This window comes from Gavia stellata, chromosome 11, assembly GCF_030936135.1.
Source record: "Gavia stellata isolate bGavSte3 chromosome 11, bGavSte3.hap2, whole genome shotgun sequence".
Taxonomy (NCBI): domain Eukaryota; kingdom Metazoa; phylum Chordata; class Aves; order Gaviiformes; family Gaviidae; genus Gavia; species Gavia stellata.
In genome coordinates this window covers 30,344,040-30,364,040 of record NC_082604.1, presented here as the reverse complement: position 1 = coordinate 30,364,040, position 20,001 = coordinate 30,344,040, and the positions used below count along the sequence as shown (strand labels likewise).

General features: G+C 41.0%; 2 protein-coding genes across 2 annotated transcripts in view; one reads left to right on the top strand and one right to left on the bottom strand.

Annotated features, from left to right (window-relative positions):
- The window catches only part of MED12L (mediator complex subunit 12L), a 155,016-nt gene that overhangs the window by 22,490 nt on the left and 112,525 nt on the right, over positions 1 to 20,001 (top strand). Inside the window, exons 11-15 of the mRNA XM_059822799.1 lie at positions 8,960 to 9,091; positions 10,511 to 10,637; positions 12,685 to 12,899; positions 14,018 to 14,122; positions 15,143 to 15,319. Of these exons, the coding sequence (XP_059678782.1) occupies positions 8,960 to 9,091; positions 10,511 to 10,637; positions 12,685 to 12,899; positions 14,018 to 14,122; positions 15,143 to 15,319 (756 nt within the window). The remainder of the gene's footprint in view (positions 1 to 8,959; positions 9,092 to 10,510; positions 10,638 to 12,684; positions 12,900 to 14,017; positions 14,123 to 15,142; positions 15,320 to 20,001) is intronic.
- GPR171 (G protein-coupled receptor 171) lies at positions 17,099 to 18,076 on the bottom strand. Its single transcript, XM_009807501.1, has one exon. It carries the CDS (start codon positions 18,074 to 18,076, stop codon positions 17,099 to 17,101), a length of 978 nt encoding a protein of 325 aa, XP_009805803.1.

The window sequence follows — 20,001 nt, the reverse complement described above, 5'->3', positions numbered from 1 at the left end:
TACGCTCTGTTTTCGGTTGGCAACTCATGTAAGCTCATAAGGACTTTTGTTTTGTAAATAAGATGTCCATCACTAGGATGTCTGCCTGCTGACATAGTTATTTAAAGCAAAATGTACTTTGAAGGACAGCTATCTACTACCCCTGTTTTGATGTGAGCCCAACTGGAACATGTTTGGAACTTACTTCCTGTCCATTTTTCCTGCTGGATTGCAAAACGTTGTTCTGAAGACTGCAAATGATGCCAGTGCACGTATGTATGAGAGAGTGGTGACACACTGGAATAAACTGCCCAGGGAAGTGGTGGAGTCACCCTCCCTGGAGGTATTCAAGGAACGTACGTGTGGACGTGGCATTGTGGGACATGGCTTAATGGGCATGGTGGTGGTTTTTTGGGTGGTTTTTTTTTTTTGGTTGATGGTTGGACTTGATGATCTTACAGGTCTTTTCCAACCTTAGTGATTCTGTGATTCTGTGACTACTTACAGGCACGGGGCTTTCATCAGGCTCTGTGTGACACCCAAAAAGTAGCACTTACTACATCTGTCAGATGCTCAGCTTTTTATTCATGAAGTTCCAAATGATAATAACAGTTGTTGAATTCTTTCGGTGTGAAGGTCTGACAGCCAATAAAAATGTAATATCACAATTAATATGGTAAGAACGATGCTACCTTGTGAGTATGACCATATGCACAGTGAGTAATACAAAGGATCTTTCATTTCTAACTCTGCTTCACTGACTTGTATAGAGTTTCTCAGTAGATCTGGCTGAGTAGGAGGACTTGAAATCTAGAAATCTATGACGTGGCATAAAGCTGTAAATTCACTTTCATTTGAGATGGTATTGCAGAGAAAACTACTGGCCTTATTTATAGCCACAGGTATTTTCCACCTGACGTTTCCTTTACTCAAAACATCTCTTGCGCACAGCTCCAGAATGATTTCCACTGTGGTGGTTATTGTGGAGGTATCTTTAAATAAATAGATCTAGTAAACAGTTTGTATTGCTACCATACAGTTTTAAATTAGAATAAAATTGTGTTGTACTCATCCAGATTTGGAACACCTTTGATTCCTCTCCACCCCCTTTTAAAGATCACTCCCTCTGAAGGCTGATTTGCAAAAATAGAGTCCTCAGAAGAGTGACCTAGAAAATACAATAACAACTTTTTCATAATATATATGAAAACTTCTCTTTGAGGTCACCTGCCATCTTCCTGTGGCTTAAACCCACTCAACTCTCGCCTAACTTTTATTCCACCTGTATTTTATTATCTGTCATTAGTCTTTCACAGGTACAACCAGGGAAGGGAATTGAGAAAGGATTCCCCCCCCCCCCCCCCGCCCCCTTGATTTGTTTTGTTTTAGAATGGCTGGTGAGACTTTTTAACTTGTCAGTCTCCTGTGTAGAAAAATACAATTTAGAATCGTAGAATCATTTAGGTTGGAAAAGACCTTTAAGATCATCAAGTCCAACCGTTACCCTAACCCTGCCAAGTCCACCACTAAACCATGTCCCTAAGCACCTCATCCACACGTCTTTTAAATACCTCCAGGGACGGTGACTCCACCACCTCCCTGGGCAGCCTGTTCCAGTGTCTGACAACCCATTCAGTGAAGAAGTTTTTCCTAATATCCAGCCTAAACCTCCCCTGGCACAACTTGAGGCCATTTGGTTAAGTATAGCTTGAAATACACCTAAGCAGTGGGAAGGATACCTAGTAAATCAAAGTTCTTACCAGTAATTCTAGCTAGTATGCAATAGTCAATGAATGAAAAGAGAGCACGCTTGATTTTTAAGGACTGATACTGAATTTCTTGAAGTCATTATGTAGAATCCTGATACTTCATGGATATTTGTGCACTGAGATTGCTCTTAAAGTTTAAGTCTCTGAACTTGTATTTAGGTCTTGCTTCTCATGTTGTCTTTGAAGTCCAACTGAATTCTTATGATGCCAAGAGATGTCTTTCATTTTAGAGTGAAAAAGTCCTGTTTTTGAACTTGGTTCTCATGAATAGGGCTTGTTACAAATGCAGAGAGTTAATATTTGTCTTTCTGAGATCACTCTGCTGGAAATGAAACAAACAAACAAAAAAACCAACCCCGCTGTGTCTGTGGGAAAGGAGGTCTAAGGAAGCCTTCTTAGTTAGTAAGCTACAATTTAATACGTTGTTAACTATGTAAGTGACCAGAGTCAGAGTATGTTGGGATGCATGACGAGTAGAAGAGACAAGATGAGCAAAATAAAATGGATTGAAATATCTGCAGAATCAGAGTCTATTTCCACAAGCACTGAGAAAATAGAGCACGTTCTGAGCATTCCTGTGGTATTTTTAATAATGCAGTTAGCATTAGTTAAGTTGCTCAAATTGCTTAGTTACCTGAGGCTTCTTTGTGTGGGTATTTTCACCCTTTATTATTTCAGTAAATCCAACATCAGATTCCTGCTCACCTAGGTGTCTAAGGGAGTTAAAGTGCAAAATCTCTCTGGAAGGGAAAAAATTATTTTGTCGCTTAAATAACTGATGGGATCCTTAAAAAGAACACAACACTTCTTTTTTCTTTTTATATTAGACAACTTCGAAGCAGTGGTTAATATTTTGTTGAAAGTGGTCTCATAGTTCAAAGCAAATATACAACTTATACCCCAATAAAAAGGTTTGTCTTTGAGCTGTTGTCAGTGCCGCAGTGTGTACGCAGAGCTTGCCTGTAATGACTTTGTCCCTCTTGGGCTGCGGTCAGAGGCATTTCTTCATATTCCATATTTTAGTCGGCACTGCTAGTGTCAGTGCATTTTGTTGATTTAAAAAGCCCAAACTTTTGAGGACAATTTTTCCATAGAGAGTAGTACACCTGAGAGCTCCTTTGTTACAGATATGCATATGTGTTTTCAAATGGAATGAGCTGTCCTGACTGTTTCTGTGAGTGGAGCTAAGTTGCGTGGATTTGGGATTTGGAGCTAGGCATTTGTGGATGGCACAGGCCCTTCCCCCCCCCCCCCCCCCCCCCAAAAATCTGATATTGCTCTTGTTCCTGGCTCTTGTCTTCTTTCCTCACCTGTTCCCTTCAGAAAGGTGGGTTGTACTAATAAACATTGCTGTATTGTACCCCTTCTTTGTCTCTTTTAATAAAAATATGGCTTCTGGAAACTTAGAAAGCAGATTTGGAGTTTAATGTTAAAATGTTAATTTTATTTCATTGAGGAGTTCATTTGAAAATGCTAACTGGAATTGTGATTACAAATTTATTTAGATAGTCTACCTTTAAAAAAAAAAGCTTAGTTAATATTTAAAGGGAATGTTCTTAAATGATAAAGTTCTACAACATTAGAAATAAAGGAGCTCTGTGTTTTGCGACTGAACTTTATCATACTAGGAAGCAATTGGATTTTTCGTTGTTGGTGGATTTTTGTTAGCCTTCTTCACAATGTGAGGACAGACTGGCTTCCTGCAACACAGACTTGACTTGCAATAAGCACTTGCTCAGATATGTTCAATGATTTGATTGAATACATTTTCAATATCTTCCTGTTTTGAAAGAAACAGGAACAGCTGTATAAATATGTATATACGAAGTATCTCATTTATATCCTCCGCAGGCATCTATAACTGATATAAGAGCACACCTGCTACAAGCCTTTTTTTCCCTCCTTTTAACCCAAGAAGCAGCAGTGTGTCTCAGGGTAGGAGGAAAGGTTTTTCGGGTGCTGTTCACCTTTCTCCCTTGAAACGTGTTGAGGCCTGCGGGCACGGTGTGGCACGGTGGCGTGAGAGGCGGCCAATTCCTGTAAGCGGCTCCAAGCGCAGGGAGGATGCTGGGCTGGGTGGCAGCTCCCTGGTGTGCCTGGCAGCCCAGGCAGCAGCGGTGACAAACGGCACAGGCATTCCCCGGCGGCACGGAGTCACACACCTGGCTGCTTTCTGGAGAGGTTTCAGTGAGGTCAGAGGAGGTTGGGGTTTCCTTTTGCTTAGTGATTTGAGCTCCTGGGTGTTATGCCTGCCTCCGTCACAAAAAGATAACTTCTGCAGTCCAGGTGCCTCAACGGTGGCCTTAGCTAGCACAAAGTCAAACTAGCTCCTTAGTAGCAAATTTTAATTAAATAATAAAAGCAAAGACTAGTGGGAAAAGGGCTCAGAGTTATGGAAAGCAGAGGTTTAATGGTACTTTTGGCTTCCTATCTCCAAACCGATCAGGCACAGTAACATTTAATAGTTTCCTTTTACTACTTGCCTGTGTAACTAATTACGGTGCTTTTTTAAAAATAAAAACAAACCAACTCTTTTCTTCTTTTCTTCACCCACCTTCTGCTCCAGTTATAGATTAGTGTAAATGAGGCCTTTGGTTTTCCCTGAAAGGGTCTGACTGGTGGCTTTCAGAAGTTTACAGCTATTATGGGTCATGGCTAAATGACAAATGTTCTGAGTGAGTTGTCTAGACTTGAAATCTGTGCTACTTGGTGTAGATAATCTCTCCCATTTGATGCCACCTTGAAATGTTTTTCTTTCAGTAGGACTTGGGGAAGGTTTGGGAATCTTGAGGAAGGGTCTCATCTGTGGGAGAGCTTCCTCTGGCCTAGGGGAGTTGCAGTTCCTGCCTGCCCACGCCTGTTCTTTGCTCCAGCACCTTATGTCTTGTCTTCCCTACAAAAAATAGTCATTAAATAACGTGTGAACCGATCTTTTTGTTTTCCTGCCCTGAAATTTTAAGGGTACAAATGTGATCTTAATGCTACTCTTCAAGGCAGTAGTTAGAGCCCCTCTGAAATGTGGTCTGCACTTTTCTAGGCCAGACCATCTGCAGATACAAGATCCCAAATTAGACAAATCCAGAGCTGATTATTCTGAGAGATATTACTTAATTGCATTCTTAGCAAGTTGGAAGGGAGGAAACCATGAAGTACAGCTATCGTGAGACAGCATCGGGAGGAAGGAAGTCATGCAGCGTGCAGCAGGCTGCTGTGGCTGCGCAGTGGGGCCAGGAGCTAGAGCTCTCCCTTGTGCGTTACCAGTGTCACGGGCTGCTGCCACCCTGCAAAGCAGCGAGCACTCAGCGCTGGAGTTTCCAGCATTGGACTGACTAACTCATTTTCCAGTTTGATGTGGCTCTCCAGATGAGCTGTGGGTTGGTTAGCATAGTCTTCCACTGCCCATGTACTGCTGTAGAGGCGTACTTACTGTAGGGGGTTTGGGTAATTATTTATATTGCAGGGACTTGATACAGCTTTCAAATGTATTTGTTATTTTCAGTCAAAAGCAAAATAAAGTATCTGACGGTTATACACTTCAACTTCACTTTTCTCAGCTGCTGCAGGGCCCTGTGTTCCAAGAGCTCAAGGTATGGGAATGGGTCTGGTCATGCCAACTTGCCCAACAAAAGTCTGCATCAGAGGGTTTAAATAATTACCTGCACTCAGATAACTTTTTTTTAATTGCTGCACATGTCAGTTCCTGAGAACGAAGCCCACTGTTTTTAGGCAGTTAAAAGTAACATGTTTGAATTTCTTAGATGGATAAACACCTTGATGTTTCACGTATTTATGGTGGGCTTTTTTCCCATCAAAAGAGGGTATGTTCTGCATATATGTGAAACTGCAGAATCAACACCGTGATTTTTAAGGTGCATAATTACTTCTGTGTGTTTGATTTGTGGTGATGTTGGATTCCACATCTCTGAAAATGTAGTTCTGCTTTTGATAAGCATAGAATTGGGGAGTTATTTTTATATTTTTGCACTAATAAATACCACAGTGTTAACAGATGACTTGTTCAGAAACGGGATTAATGGTCTGCAATTTCTTAACTGTAGAGCTATGTCTTTCTAGTTGTTTAAGTTTAACACCACCCCCACCCTGAAAAAACCCCAGATTTTCCCTTGAAAATAAGCTGCTTGAACCAGTTCTGTCATTCTCTGACATCTCCTGAAGTTCAGGTAGAACAGACAAGGAATTAATCTGTAGTTAATTTTTGTAGACCTCAATGCGGTCCTGACCAGGATAATTTCCTGTTACTTTCTCGTGAGGCATACAAACATCTGTCCTTTATTTATCCCTTTTGTTAAGAGAACTTTAATACAGAGCTACACATGGAAGTGCTCTTCAAAAGTAGTAATTCGCAGCATTTCTTGAAATAACTGAAATAACATCCAGCTTTAACAGGAAAGGGTCAGCTTGCCTGGGGTTTTCTCTTTTCTTTGGGCTATCAGATGAGCCATTTAGGCAATCTTTAGTTTAAGGAAAAAAAAGACAGTGGCTGTTGATGGCTTAATACCTAAAACTCTTAAATGTGCAATTTGCTGTTGATCACAATGTTATTTAGCTTCCACTGCACTCATTGTCAATGAGCTTTGTGAAAGATTGTAAAACAAACAACCAAACATGAGAGATGTGCTTGGGTAAATAAGCCTTAGCCGTTGATCATAGACAGTTGGGTGTGCAATTCAAACGAGGTATCCTGTTAATTACAGCCTGTAAGTACAGGCAGTGTGTCGGATAACAAATACTTGTGGCCTTCTGGCACCTGGCTTTGTAACCGGGGGGTGCACAGGCTCTGGGGGACGTGGGAGCCCACCCTGAGGTAGGTCTGTTTCATATGACCTACCTCCCCGATGCGCCTGTTCCGTGGACTTGCTTGCTGGGGCACAGTGCTCCCATCTCACTGAACAGGGATGACCATCGTGGACTGGAGGGCTCAGCAGCGGAGACAAGCCAAGCTCTGCTGAGTCTTGTGTTCGTAGTGGTCAGAGGTAAGCGGCACAGGCATGAAGTTGCAAATAATACTCACTAGGACTCCAAAAACACGGGTATATGAAGTTTGGTTTGAATTGTGTTTGTGTGTGTTCTTGTATATGGTGACTGGAGTTTTACTTTGGTCTGTTTTCACATTTGCCATAAGGCTTAAACATCTGTTCCCTCGAGCAGCAGGAGCAGCAGCAGTGGAAGTGCAGGCTTTTGTGGTTTTGCTTTTCAGTGCTAAGTATAGTTGAGCACAGCTCTGAGGACAGTTGAGTAACAGGCGATATTCTTGGCTTAGTATCTCAGGCAGAGTCTGAAGAAAATATTTGTACATGTGCACATGCATATGTATACCTCAGTGTCTGTGTGCTGGAAACATTTGTACAGTGTGTGTACAGGAGGAAAAGCACCCTCATTTCTCTCAAGTCGAAAATAATTGAAAGCCAAAAAATTGTCGTCTTCTATGATTTTACACTTCCCAAGACAACCTAAACCCTTTTCTTTAGGCCAGAACAAAAGCATACAGGAACACTTTTATAACCATTTTTTCCTTCAGAAATACCCCATGTAAGTCTTCCTTTAAATGTCTCTTGCCAGGATTTCCCTCTCTGTGTTTGCCCCAGCACACTGAGCTCTGGCATTTGGCATCAGTGGCCCATTGCCTCACCTCTTCAAGGCTTTCCTTCTTTACTTTTCTTGAAGAGATTCAGTTGTAGGAGCGTCACCTGCTCCTTGCTTGAGAAGATAGGCTGCTCAGCCATTCTGCAAGAGGTGCCATTCCCTGTAAGAAAGAGGGCGAGGGAGGTCCCGTATTGCCGTCCCTGGGATGCTGCAGGATACCATGCAGTAGTGCGGGTGCAGCTTCAGGGAACAGGTGACCTGATGCGCTTTGCCTGAGCTCTGAGTTGGTGTCTCCTACTTGAGATACAGAAGCACTTGTTTTTCTGTTGGCATGATTTCTCTTGTTAGCAGAAAGGGAAATAGTCAGTGTGAAGATTGGACTCTTTCAGGTCTTCTGCATAGCCTTCAAAAATATATAGTATCCATACTTCTGTTGTTAGCTGACTGCATCTAACCACAACAGTGGTGACGTTGCTATGTCACTTCATTTGGGTAGGAGAAATGCATTTTCCCCTCTTCCCTCCACTCCCCCCACCCCCAGTCATTTAGTGTCTCTTGCTGGCCCGACGAAGCGTATTTACAGGAAGCTTCTCTGTGCGATGTGTGTGCACGTACACACCAGCCTTGTTTAGCGTACTGTTGGTGTTTGCTATTTTTTGGGTAGGACGATTAGGATAACTTTGAAGCAGTAACTTTCATGCTTGTGGGTCCTTAATTCCTAATCACTCTGAAAAAAGTGTTCATTTTCTGAGGGTGCCACGCTTGACTCTAGCCCTTCTAATGTTTACTTGTAGGTGTAGTTTCCACTAATCTTGGGGAAAGAAGAAAAATCACATCTGCTTAATTTGCAGGTCGGTCTTATGTTTAAGTATTCAGAGATGGTAGCCAGCTTGGGTGGGGGTAAGGAAGTTCAGCAGATCCATTTCAGTAGGAAAAAATACTTCCAAAATGTGGGTGGTTAGTGGAAACAGAAATTCGATGAACATTCAATAGATACAAGCCTACTATTTCCCATTGCTATTCTGCAAATACAGCTTTTCTAAAGACATGTACTGTTTCTTAAAAATGTCTGTGTTAGGTCAGAAATAAATTGAGCTTTTTGGGAGTTTTTTGACCTTGGTTATCTGATAGATAAACCTTTAGAGGTTAGGGTTTTTTTGTTTTGTTTTTTTAATGCGTCAGTGGGATGCAAGTAATGGTCTGGAAACAGACAAGGGAGGTTTGGAAGAATTAATGTAAGGAAAGCTTAAATTCTGTGTGGTTAATTGGGTTGAGGTGCTCTGTGTGATGTGCTTTTCCTGTTTCTCTTGCTCATAAAGCAGATCACCCTTTTCTTTTTTTGTGAAGCAACGTTATGATAAAGGAAAATTTTTATTTGAGTATCAGCAGTGTGAAAACTGAAATTTCCCTTTTCGGCTTCCAGATTATATTTCATTTGAAAACACTACGAATAAAGCAAACGCGTGCATCTGTCAGTACTAAAGAGCAAAAACCAGCTTTTGTCTTCATCCCCCACAACGTTGGTTGCCGCAAGCTGTTTGCTCAGAAATAAGCCTGTTGGCTGTGTGGGTGAAATGGTTTTCTGTCTTTGTTCTTGCACTGCACAGGTAGCCCCAAACGATGAAGCTGTGGTAATGCTGCTTTGTGAATGGGCTGTGAGCTGTAAAAGGTCCGGTAAGCACAGGGCCATGGCTGTAGCCAAACTCCTGGAGAAGAGGCAAGCAGAAATTGAAGCAGAAGTAAGTTATTTCTACTTCTAGAATCGTGTGAACAGTATGCTTAAAAAATAAGATATTTCTAAGGAAACATCACTTTAATCTCAACTCGGTACAAAACAAGTAAGTTTGATGGCATTTGGAGCACTGGGGATTTTTGTAATCAATTTACAGTTTTTAAATTCTAGACAAATTTAAAATGAAAAAGCCTTCTATTTCAAATAAGAAGAAATTGCAACCTGACTCAGAATAGTCTATGTTAGCTAATTTATGTCTGTTTGTTTGAAGTGGTTTAATTCTGTGAACTACTTGTCCAAATAAAGGGGTGCCACAGTAACTGGAGTCCCTTAAAAAGAGGGGTGTGGGTCTGGCCGGTGGGGCAGGGCTGTTCAGCTGGTAGGGGACTCTGGGAAGGTTCCAAAACTAAGATCCATTTTGAGGCAAAATTCGAGTATAACTTTAAATCTTGCATTCTGTAGAACTCCTTTGTTTTCAGGGGAAATGAAACGTTTCACTGGAGAAGCAGGACGCTGTAGTGACATCTTTGATGTAAACTGTTGTCTGTCTGTTGTGGCAAATGATCCTACTCTAGCTTGCATAAGCTGACACTTCTCCTTGAAACTTCAGTAACACTAAATCTGCTCTGTAGTGAGGATTAAACACAGGCAGTGTGTTCACTGCAGCCTTGCTGCAGCTTTCTGGACCAGTGGTACTTCCTGTAGCCCACAGCACCACTGCCTTGGCCTCACCCGCATCCGTGCAGCGCTGGCAGGCAGTTTTTACTGGATGGGTGTTCTGTTTAGGTTTGGTTCCCCCCGCCTCCCCCTAGAAAAAAGGGTCCCCAGGAAAGTGATGTGTGATGTCTGTTCAGCCTAGGTGTGGGGACAGACAGATGAGAGCACTCTCAGAAGTGCATCTGTGCAGACAGACATACAGACAGTGTGAGGTACAAAAAGACTTTCGCTTTCCAAAGCCTCTCTGCTTTGTCTGCTCCTCACCACAAACCATTCATTAGGGGGAAGGGAGCTTGCTGTATTGTTTCTGCCTCACTCCCACCGAACTCTGCTCAAAGCAGAGATGTTTGCCCTGGTTATTATTATATTTAGTGTAATTTACACAAACAGGAGGAGTTACCTTTAGTATTCACATTGGTCCTGGAAATTCTGTATCTTAAATTTCTGCTTTTATATGAAACGGTGTCATTGCAGACGATGGTACATGTCTCAGGCATTCCTTTTCAATAAGTAATCCAAAGTGATTAAATAAAACACCCTAGAAATAACCAAACTAGGTAATGGGAAAAACCTGTCTTTCTAGAGCAAGTCTGGATTTTATGAAGAGATAGGAAACAGTCACACATATAGTTGCCTCAGATGCAAACTGTGGGAATATTATATGCATTTGTGTGTAGATACATGCTTTTTTATTTATTTAACTGTGCAGAGATGTGGTGAATCTGAAGTCCTAGATGAAAAGGAATCTCTGTCTTCAGCCTCCTTGACAGGTTCCAGTCTTCCTGTTTTTCAGAATGTCCTGCTAAGGTTTTTAGATACACAAGCTCCCTCATTATGTGAGTATTAACTAATTTATATTCCGAAGTAGGCCAGAAGCAACTGGTCTGCTGTCTGGCTGCTGAAGTTACTGTTTTGCTGTAGTGGGTGTTTCACAGTTTCCATGATTACCCACTCTATTTTCATATGCACATTTTTTTGAAATCTCCTGCCTTGTTGTAGGATCTTTCTGTGATTTTTATTTCTTTCTTTTCACAAAAGGAAAATTGGCAGAAACTATGCTTATTTCTGTTTAAGCTGTAAGAGATTTGGGGAAATAACTTGCACTCTATGCATATTTAACATCAAACACTTGCCTCTTTTTGACACATCCACATTTGAAGTGACTGACTTGGAAATTAGACACAAGTGTTAAAGTCGAAAGCTGTTAGCTGACTAATAGGTGGATTGAAAGAAGGATCTTTGTTCATCGTAGGTTGCTCTATGAAATGTCTTGGTTTAATAAAACTGCCTGATATTGTAGCTCATGTTTCTGGTATCTTAAGTACTGCTAGTTAGTGCACTTTTTTTCTGGTGCCCTTAAAGTAAAGGGGATTTTAAGTGGTTTGAAACACGATACTGAAAACTCCCAACATCCGAAAAAGGAGAAACTTAAAAAATTAGTTACAGACTGTGAGGTATTGGCAGTGCTCTATTTTTGTGCCAGTGGTGACCCTGGTTTTAATAAACCATCCAAACTATTTCTGTTATTTAGACTTGTGTTTCTGATGTGCTTGTTTCAAATGCGGTATCGTCTTTCTTCATCCGGGTAGCTCTGCGAGGCAGGGTAGGGAGAGCAGCTGGAGAATGTTTTCCTTGCTTGAAATATTCTTTGGTATTTTCGAGCGTTGGACAAATTTTGTGGTATTGTATTGTTTTTATGGTGGTTGAGCTTCTGTGTCTCCAAAAATGAAAAGCAGTGTAACCACTATATTTTGAAGGAGGGCAGATCGCCTGGTCTGCAGGTGTGTGTTTTATGATGCTCTTCCACACAGCATCCAGTCTGCATGCCTTGCTTTTGAGGGGTGGGTCATGGCGGGCAGCTCCGGATGAGCGGGACCTGGGGGCTGGAGAGAAGAGTTGTGACCCTGAACTGGTGTGCTCTTGGCCTTCCTGTTACAGCTTCTGTGCTGCAGTGTAATGAGAATTTCTGCATAGAAATAGTGTTATGTATTGAACTAATTTGACCTTGCAAAGCATAATTTGCTTTTAAATAAATGTTGATGATTTGGATTTTGTAGTTCTGTAGCTGGAGGTTTTGTTGCCCAATAGAGTTGGCGTGGTATAAAGCTGTTTTCTGTTAACGGCAGTGTTGCAAACTGTTCCGTGGTGCAGAACAAGTCAAATTAAATATAGCTGTTACAAATGAAAACTTAATAGCACAATTTTATATGTTGTATTTCTCTAGGCTTTGCTTTGGCACTGGCAAAATCACATGCATTTATTCTAATAAACTTTTTCCTGATGTGCATGAGCACGTTTAGTAGATAAAATACACTACACTATCAAGCTTTAATAAAATATTTCTTTTACATCTTGGAGGCCTGGCATGCAGAGATCTTGAGTTCTTTGAAATTATTTTAAAAGGTTTTCTGTTACGAATACAAAAGTACTATAGATAAGACAGCAACATTTACTATAGTAACATAATTTGGGAGGAAAAGACAACCCTTGGGAGCTCTGTTGTAATCCAAAGCTTCAGCTTTAATTTTTCTTCACACAAGGAATGTCCTCGCCCTCTTCCCTACTCTATTTTTTAGAAATATTTGAACATTGTAATTAACTGGTGCCCCCCCCCCCCCCCCCAAACTGGGCAGATGTGTATGGGGTAGGATGCTTTGGAGTCCACTGCTCTTTGAAGTCTGTCCCATGTCTGGAGCTGACAGCAAAGCAAAAACATGCAGATTAGATGGGAAATGGTTTGTTCTGTGGAGACAAAGAGAAACCTGTGCAGGATGCCTGAGACATTTTTAGTAGGTCTTTAAAGTTAATTTGCTGGGGTTTTGATTTGGATAGTTGAAACCTAAATATTTATAAGTTGAAACTTTTTTTCTTTTTTTTGGGTAGCTGACCCAAATAGTGACCATGAGAAGACAGAGTTTGTGAATTTGGTGCTGCTTTTTTCCGAATTCACTCGGCATGATGTTTTCTCCCATGATGCATACATGTGCACTTTAATATCACGCGGAGACTTGTCAATCACTGGAACTACTAGACCACGTTCACCTAATGGGGAAACTGTGGATGAACACTATTCTAAGGATCATGATGTGAAACTGGAGGTAACACTTCATGCTATTTCTCCCATGTTTGGTACACTGTTTGATTAAACGTAGATTTCAATGAAGCATTAGTATTTCAGAGATGAGATATTAAGTTTTTTAATCTGTGTCTCCTTGTCTCTTTCTCTCTCTTTGAGAAGACTGAAAGTGATCCATTAGCTTCATTCTTGTATATATCCGTAAATATTGCCGTTTGGTGCAAATACACTGAACTGACAGTTCTCTGGTGATCTAAATAAGTCGGGACAAATAAAAAGGCACAATGTAGACTTCTAAATGTACCAGTGAAAAAACTTATTTGCAGATGTGCTTCAGTGAAGAGAAGGGAAGAGCTTTAAGTAGGAGGAGTCAGTGGGGAGCCTGGAGTAAGCCCCACATCCTCTGTGTAGTGTGGGGCATGCTGCGCAGGCATGAGCGACGCGCAGCCTGGTAATCTGCTCGCAGACCATCGTGAGCTGTGTGCTGCACAGCCACCGACTGAAGACTGTGAAGCCAAGCCTCATGACTTGTATGTGCACAGTCCAGGTGCAATCCTGAGTCTTCCATCAGATAAGCAGTTCGTAACCTTTTCTAAAACTAGTGCAATTTTAAACTCAAGACTGCGGACCACGTTTGTACTCATGTGATGAGATCTAGCCTGTTGTTCTGCTGCACAGTCCATGTGGAGCCTGTTGGCAGCTAAAGCACCCTCTTAGATTTCTTTTTCATTTCTTTTATGTATCTCTTGCGTCGGTCTCATGGCAAATTTGCCCGGAAATACAGGGGGTTTCTACAAGTTGCCTTTCATGATGCAATGAAGTAGGAAATAAATCTCAGGAAGGTACAAGAGTCAGCTTCCTGTTCTGTAGGTGTCCTTGGAGCAGAATGGGGATATACTGTAAAGTTTTGTTTCCCCCTTTGGCTCCTGCCCTTTTCTATGCTTTTGTGGATTTAGGCTTGAGAAATACTTCTGTGAATTAAGGCTTATCATAAAGATTTAAAAGTCAGTATCTGAAAACTTCTTACCATCAATACTTTTTTCTTGATTCTTAAATAGTGCTTGGGTTTACCTGTGATCAGTTAAATGGGTCTTCAATAAAATGTGACTGATGCTTGTTTTTCTCTCTGGCAATTATTAGGATCATAGTATTATGGAACATATGGGCATTGACTCAGGAACCGCTAGTATTTTTGATGATGTAGACAAGAGTGACTTTAAGGCAGATTTTGGTTCGGAATTTCCAGTAGGTTTAACTTCTGATTTTCTGCATGCCTGTGATGCCTGTGTCTGCTGCTTGCTGTTGCCACTGAATGTCTCTCCATGCCCCTAGCACCATCTTGCTTCCTCCATCGACAGCCCATGTCCTTTGGCATCCAGTCCCTGCTGTCCTCTGTGTCAGTGCATCGCCTCCTTTCTCTGCATCGCTGCTGTATGACTGCTTACTGCTCTGCTGTGCTTCCCCTGGTTGTCCACCTGCACACACACACACACGCACACTCCTCTTTCCCTCCTTCCATTTCTCCCTCTCACCCCCAGCATATTCAGAGTGCTGTGTATTACAGTTAAGCATGAATATGCAGATCTACCGGCTTCTTCGACATCAAGGAACCCCACTGATACCATTTGCTTTTTCAAGTGACTGTTCCATGTTTTGATTCTATCTTCCAAACCTGTTTCTCCCTCTCATTTTCCTTACTGTTAGCCTGATTCTGCATTACTCTTGAATCTCCTAGTTTCTTGGTTTGGACTCGTCCTCATTCTGCATCCGCACGGACTCCTGTGCCCAGACCTATCAGTGCAGATCCACTGGCAGGATATTGGGACCCCTGTTTCTGCCTGACATCTGTCATATTGGTGGTTTCAAGCATATTCATGCCTGCCTACAATGTCTCTTGTCACCTCCCACTTCACCCTTTTCATTATTTTCCCTCAATCACTGGAATATCTCATCGTGGTTTCTGTGTCACAGCAGCCTAAGAAGTGTGGAGATTGCTCTGAATTGTAATGCTTTTTTTCCTGACTGAATACTGCTAGTTTAAAAATTGTCTAATAACAATGGACATATGCATAGAGATAGAATGTGTGTATGTATCTTAAATTTCAGATTTGATTATGATTGCCCTTGCTTTGTCTATCTTTGCAAAACCTCAGTTGTTTAAAAAGTAACTGTAAGCAAGAACAAAATCGTATCTCTGAATGCAGTTCATGAATTTCAAAAGCTAGAGGTTACACTTACCTTAAATGTTTGTTTTACATGACTTAGATTTTTTCTCCGATGCCTGGGGAGTCTTGTGAGAATGTGAACTCTTCTTTAGACAGAAGAATTTCAGTTACCAGCGAGAAGTCAGTCAAGAGGGAAAGACTGAGAGAACTGATTTTTCCATCCAATTATGACCTCCTTCGCCATTTGCAATACGCAACACATTTCCCTATACCTCTGGTGAGTGACCTCTGTACTTGTGTGCGTAATGGTACTGCCTGATGTGACAGCAAGGCATTTAAAGGAAGAAAAGCTCACTGTCTGAAGAGAGCTGGGCTGCGTGACCTCTGCTTGAGGGCTCCTGGCCGGTTCGTGTGACAAGGTTTCTGCCAGCATGCTCACGCCGTGTGCTGCGGCGCGGCTTTAACGCAGCGCACAGGCATCTTTGCTTTATCACAAGGGGGTTAGCTGGGAGAAAGCGCAAGAGGTATAATAATGTATGATGACTTACTTGGGTTAGGGAGACAGGCACCACAGTAAACCCACCACGTTCCAGGGTCTCACAAAGTTTGCTAAATAGACAATTTGATATTGTAGTTGAGCAGATGGATGAATACCAAAATATCTGAAAGATACGGTTCTGAAATGTAAGGGACAGAATGGTGGTGTTTCCTCCCACCCACTCCTTGCTGTTTCTAGTGTGGATTTTTTGGCTGCTGCTGTTGTGTTTGTCTGTAGGCTCATGGGAACTGAAGAAAGCCCCATGAGTAACATTCCAGATCCCAAACCCTCATTCAGATTACTTCTCATGTTTTCTACTGTGCTGAAAAAAGGGCCCAAATACTGAACAAGCCTCGAACTGGAATATATCTTCTTGAGAATTATTATTATTATTTTTTTAAAACAGCGATGATAATTTTTTAACGATATTAAATCCTGTCAACATAGGAAGTGTCATGTGAGAGTATGATGTGATAACCACAGTTTTCTTTGCTTTAAATTTCTTACTCCACAAAGTTTGGGTTCTGATTTATTGCAGGTGAATTGTTATGAGAATACTGAATGAGCTATTTCTGTTCAGGATAGCTTTGAATGCTTGCTTAAAGTTTGATTCATATTTCGCCCATTTTAAGGATTAGGAAAAAAGATAACTTGATTTATTTTTGTTTCTGAAGTATTTTTGATTTACAGATGGAGCTAATCCAGGTACCTGGATTTTGCCTATGCAAATTGATTTTAAAAATTTTGATTATTGATTAGTCTACATCTGCATTATTTTTGGAAGTAATTCTAAATTAGAATATTAATAAACTTAGTTGCTGTTTTAGAAATTTTTATTAAAAAAACAAGCAAAGAGAACACACTGGACATTTATACTTACTCTTTATCTTAATTCTAAAATTTCATTGAATTTTTTGTAATAACATGTTAGCTTTTTTCATATTCATTGAAGCAGCAGCAATGGAACTTGGCAAGAACAAGAAATTTATTTCTTAAAAACTGCAGGTGTGATGTAAGCAGATACAATAATTTTTAATTGGTGCATCTTAAAATCACTTTCTGGGGTACATAATGCCCTCTAAAATGCTTTTGGGTTAATTATGTATGTGAAAACTTTGCAGCTGAAGAACTGCTATTAAATAATCTCTTCAGTTGATTGCACCAAGTCATTTAATATAGTAAGTATGCAATATTTAACTTAGAAAAGGTGAGTTCAGGTGTTTACCATAAATAATTATAAGGTACGTTTGAGTCTGAACATGTATTTTTAAGTGTTCCTGATCCCTGGTAGGTCATCACTGGTACATCGACGTATTTCTGAACAGCGTTATCAAACATCCTGCTACTTCAGACCTACTAGATGAATGTATAACAAAGCGATTGGTATTGTTCAAGTTTTTTCCTTCTGCTTGGGCTTATGATTCAGCAGGAATGTTGTTGAACATGGTAGCGATGCTTGCAATTGCACAACGTCTGTTTGTACTGTGGATTTGCACACTCGTCTAATGTATTTTAGAATCAGTGCTTTTGCATCTGCTGTTCACTTCTGTGTTGTACCTCTTCGTCTGTGAAAACCTTTGCCTCTTTGGGTGCTGCAAAAGTCTCAGTAAATTTCAATTTGAATGATTTGGAAAGATGGTAATACAGAATAGGGTCAAAGCAGAGGTTTGATACTGCAAACAGCAAGGTAGATTCTTTAGCTTTGAAGAGAGCTTGTTTCAGAGAGCAGCTAGTTATGGTATCACTTTGGCTCAAAGTGTAGGGGATACGAACAATGTGGTATGGAACAAAACACAGCAGGTAGCCTGCAGTTACGAGCAGTATGTTGATGAGGGTTTTCTTCACGTTTGCGTAACTCTCGCTGTATTTGTTTCGGTAGAGTTGTCTAACAACAAGGAAATTGGAAATCAGTATCACAGCTGAAAAATTCAGGAATATTGCTGTGCATATGAAATTAGTAAACACGTGCCAGTCTCTTCCAAATTTTGTTTTGAAATCGATGCATCCTGCACCAGGCCTTTCTTCAATGGTTTTTATTGGAATAGTCATGTTAGGCACTGTTATAAGGAGAACCATCATCCATACGACTGCAGACAACATCTTGGCAAATCCAGGCTCTTGAATGCGGTAGATCTTACAACTGTGCATTAGTTGAAGGCAACGATCCATGCTTACAAATCCCAAAAAAATAATTGATAAATACATGTTCAGGTAGATGAAACAGGCTGTAACTTGACAGTGGAATATTCTCAGTTTCCAGGACGCAGCTCCTAGGTCAACAATAATCTTTACTGGCAATGCCAAAGTCAACAAAAAATCCGCTGTTAAGAGGTTAATTAAGTAGATGCTCATACACTTCTGTTTCTGATCTTTTTGTGTGAATGCCCATAGTGCAAAACAACTTCCAATAAATCCCATAAGAAAAATCAAGTAGTAAACGTAGGTAAAAGGTTCCATTTCTTTACTGACATGGCATTGTGAAACATTGCTTGACATTGTAAACTCCTTGTGCAAGTTGGTTTTGCTGCTAGGAGATACCAAGAACCTACAAAAAGAACCAAGAAGACATCAATGACATCAACTTTTCCTGAGCAACAGTAGTTAATTCTCTGAGAATTTCGTTTGATTAATTTTATGGAAAAAATGCAATTGGGAAGAAATATTTTTCTGTCTCTTCATGCTGCTTCACAGATACTCAAGAGGGCTTTGTTCTCATGTCAGAAAAGTTTGGAAACATATTAGGATTTGTTCTTGAAAGCATATAGACTTCTGAGAAACTTTTCCACTAGAGCAGTCTTTCTGAGTGAGTGGTTCAGCCCCCCCATCCAACCAAAATACCAAAGGAAAAAAGGTTCAAATCTGTTTAAGCATCTGGTTAATAATGGTCATACTAAAACTTTGTAGCTTTTGAACAATTGAAACTATGCCTAAAAAAAGGGTAATATTTGTAGCAGTCTTGTTCTATAAAAATGTCTTAGGAGTTTTGAAGTTAATGCACTGTCAAACCAATATGCAGATATGTCAGATGAGCAAATAGTTCTCGTCAGTCCTAAGTTTTTGCAAACTGCTCTCTCTTCCTACTTGAACAGAAGATAAAGTAATTGCGTATTTTTATGAAGCCTTTAGAAAAAGCACATTTTTAAAGCAGCAACTATTAAAGAATTTTGCTTTGTAGGCCTAGAAATTATACGGAAGGAAAGTAGAAAATTCTGGTCTTATTTTAACTAAATATACTACTCCATGACGGGAGGGGTTTTTTTTGGTTTTTTTTGTTTGCAGCACTGTCAGACTGCTGCATAGAATGTCTGTGGGAAAGGAGGCATGTTCATTAGAATTTCTTGGAATGAAAACCAATACATTTATGTCTTGAATAGTATCAGACTGCAACAATTTTTTATTTCATTATATCGTTCCTAATTTTAATATACAATAGAAGAGCACTACTGCATTTGCACATTTATTTTCTGCTGTAAAATCTGTATCCAGATGTGCATAATTTGTAAACCAAGATGATTTCAGATATTCCAGTGATTTAACATGGGGGAAAAAGCAGTTTGTTTCTTGCAAATGGATTTCTGCAGGTGGTCTGTATTGTCCTGAAAACTGTGTAACTGAGTAGGTGAGGAGCAAGCAGCGCTGCCGGAGCGCTGGGCTCGCTGCCGCGCTCCTGCGGCGGTGGGAGTTTCCCGCGCTCATCCTCCGCAGGGCAAAGAGGCAGCCCGGCAACTGAGCCCTGAAATACTGCTGGAACTGGAGCCGCCAAGGATACAGCATGACTGCAGCCAAGTAGCACTGACTACAGGCAGAGCAAGGGCTGTTTTGCTAAATACTTGAGCCTGACTTTCTGTGTGTTTGGCACGGTTAATATTTCAGGCTGTGTATTTACGTAGAGCTAGATAGGCTGGAACAGGCAAAGACTAAAAGCACGTACCTGTCTTAGTGGTCTCTGGGGTCTTCTGAGAATTAGTCTGCAAAGGTCTGAAGTCCCTTGGCGACTGCTCTCGCAGTCCAATAGCGTGTTAATCTTTTCCTCTGGCTGCGTTTGCTGGTTTTTGAAAACGTGTCTGTGGTTTTTAAATGTGCTGATTGACGCAGTTACAACCAGCACTCAAATAACTGAATCACGTGGAAGTTACCTAAAAGAGAGGTGACAGAAAAATGTCAGTGTTCACGGAACAGCCCAGAGAGACCTCTTTTTCCTCTTTCTCATGCAGGAGATGGTGGCTGGGCGGGAGGCACGGCGAAGGCAGTACCCTTCTGCACACTCTGCCCTGTGTAGCGTGGTGGTGAGCTGCTCCTCAGGCGCTCGGTGCTGTGCAGGACGAAATAGAGAACGATGGGGAGAAAAATGGCTGCGAAAGAGCTGAGTTAGACATGTTGATGTGGCCAGTAGCATGGATTATTACAATTATTGCAATTCA

Bases quoted from the DNA above. Each gene is read 5' to 3' on its own strand.
- GPR171 (XM_009807501.1), bottom strand. From the start codon at position 18,076: ATGTCAAGCAATGTTTCACAATGCCATGTCAGTAAAGAAATGGAACCT.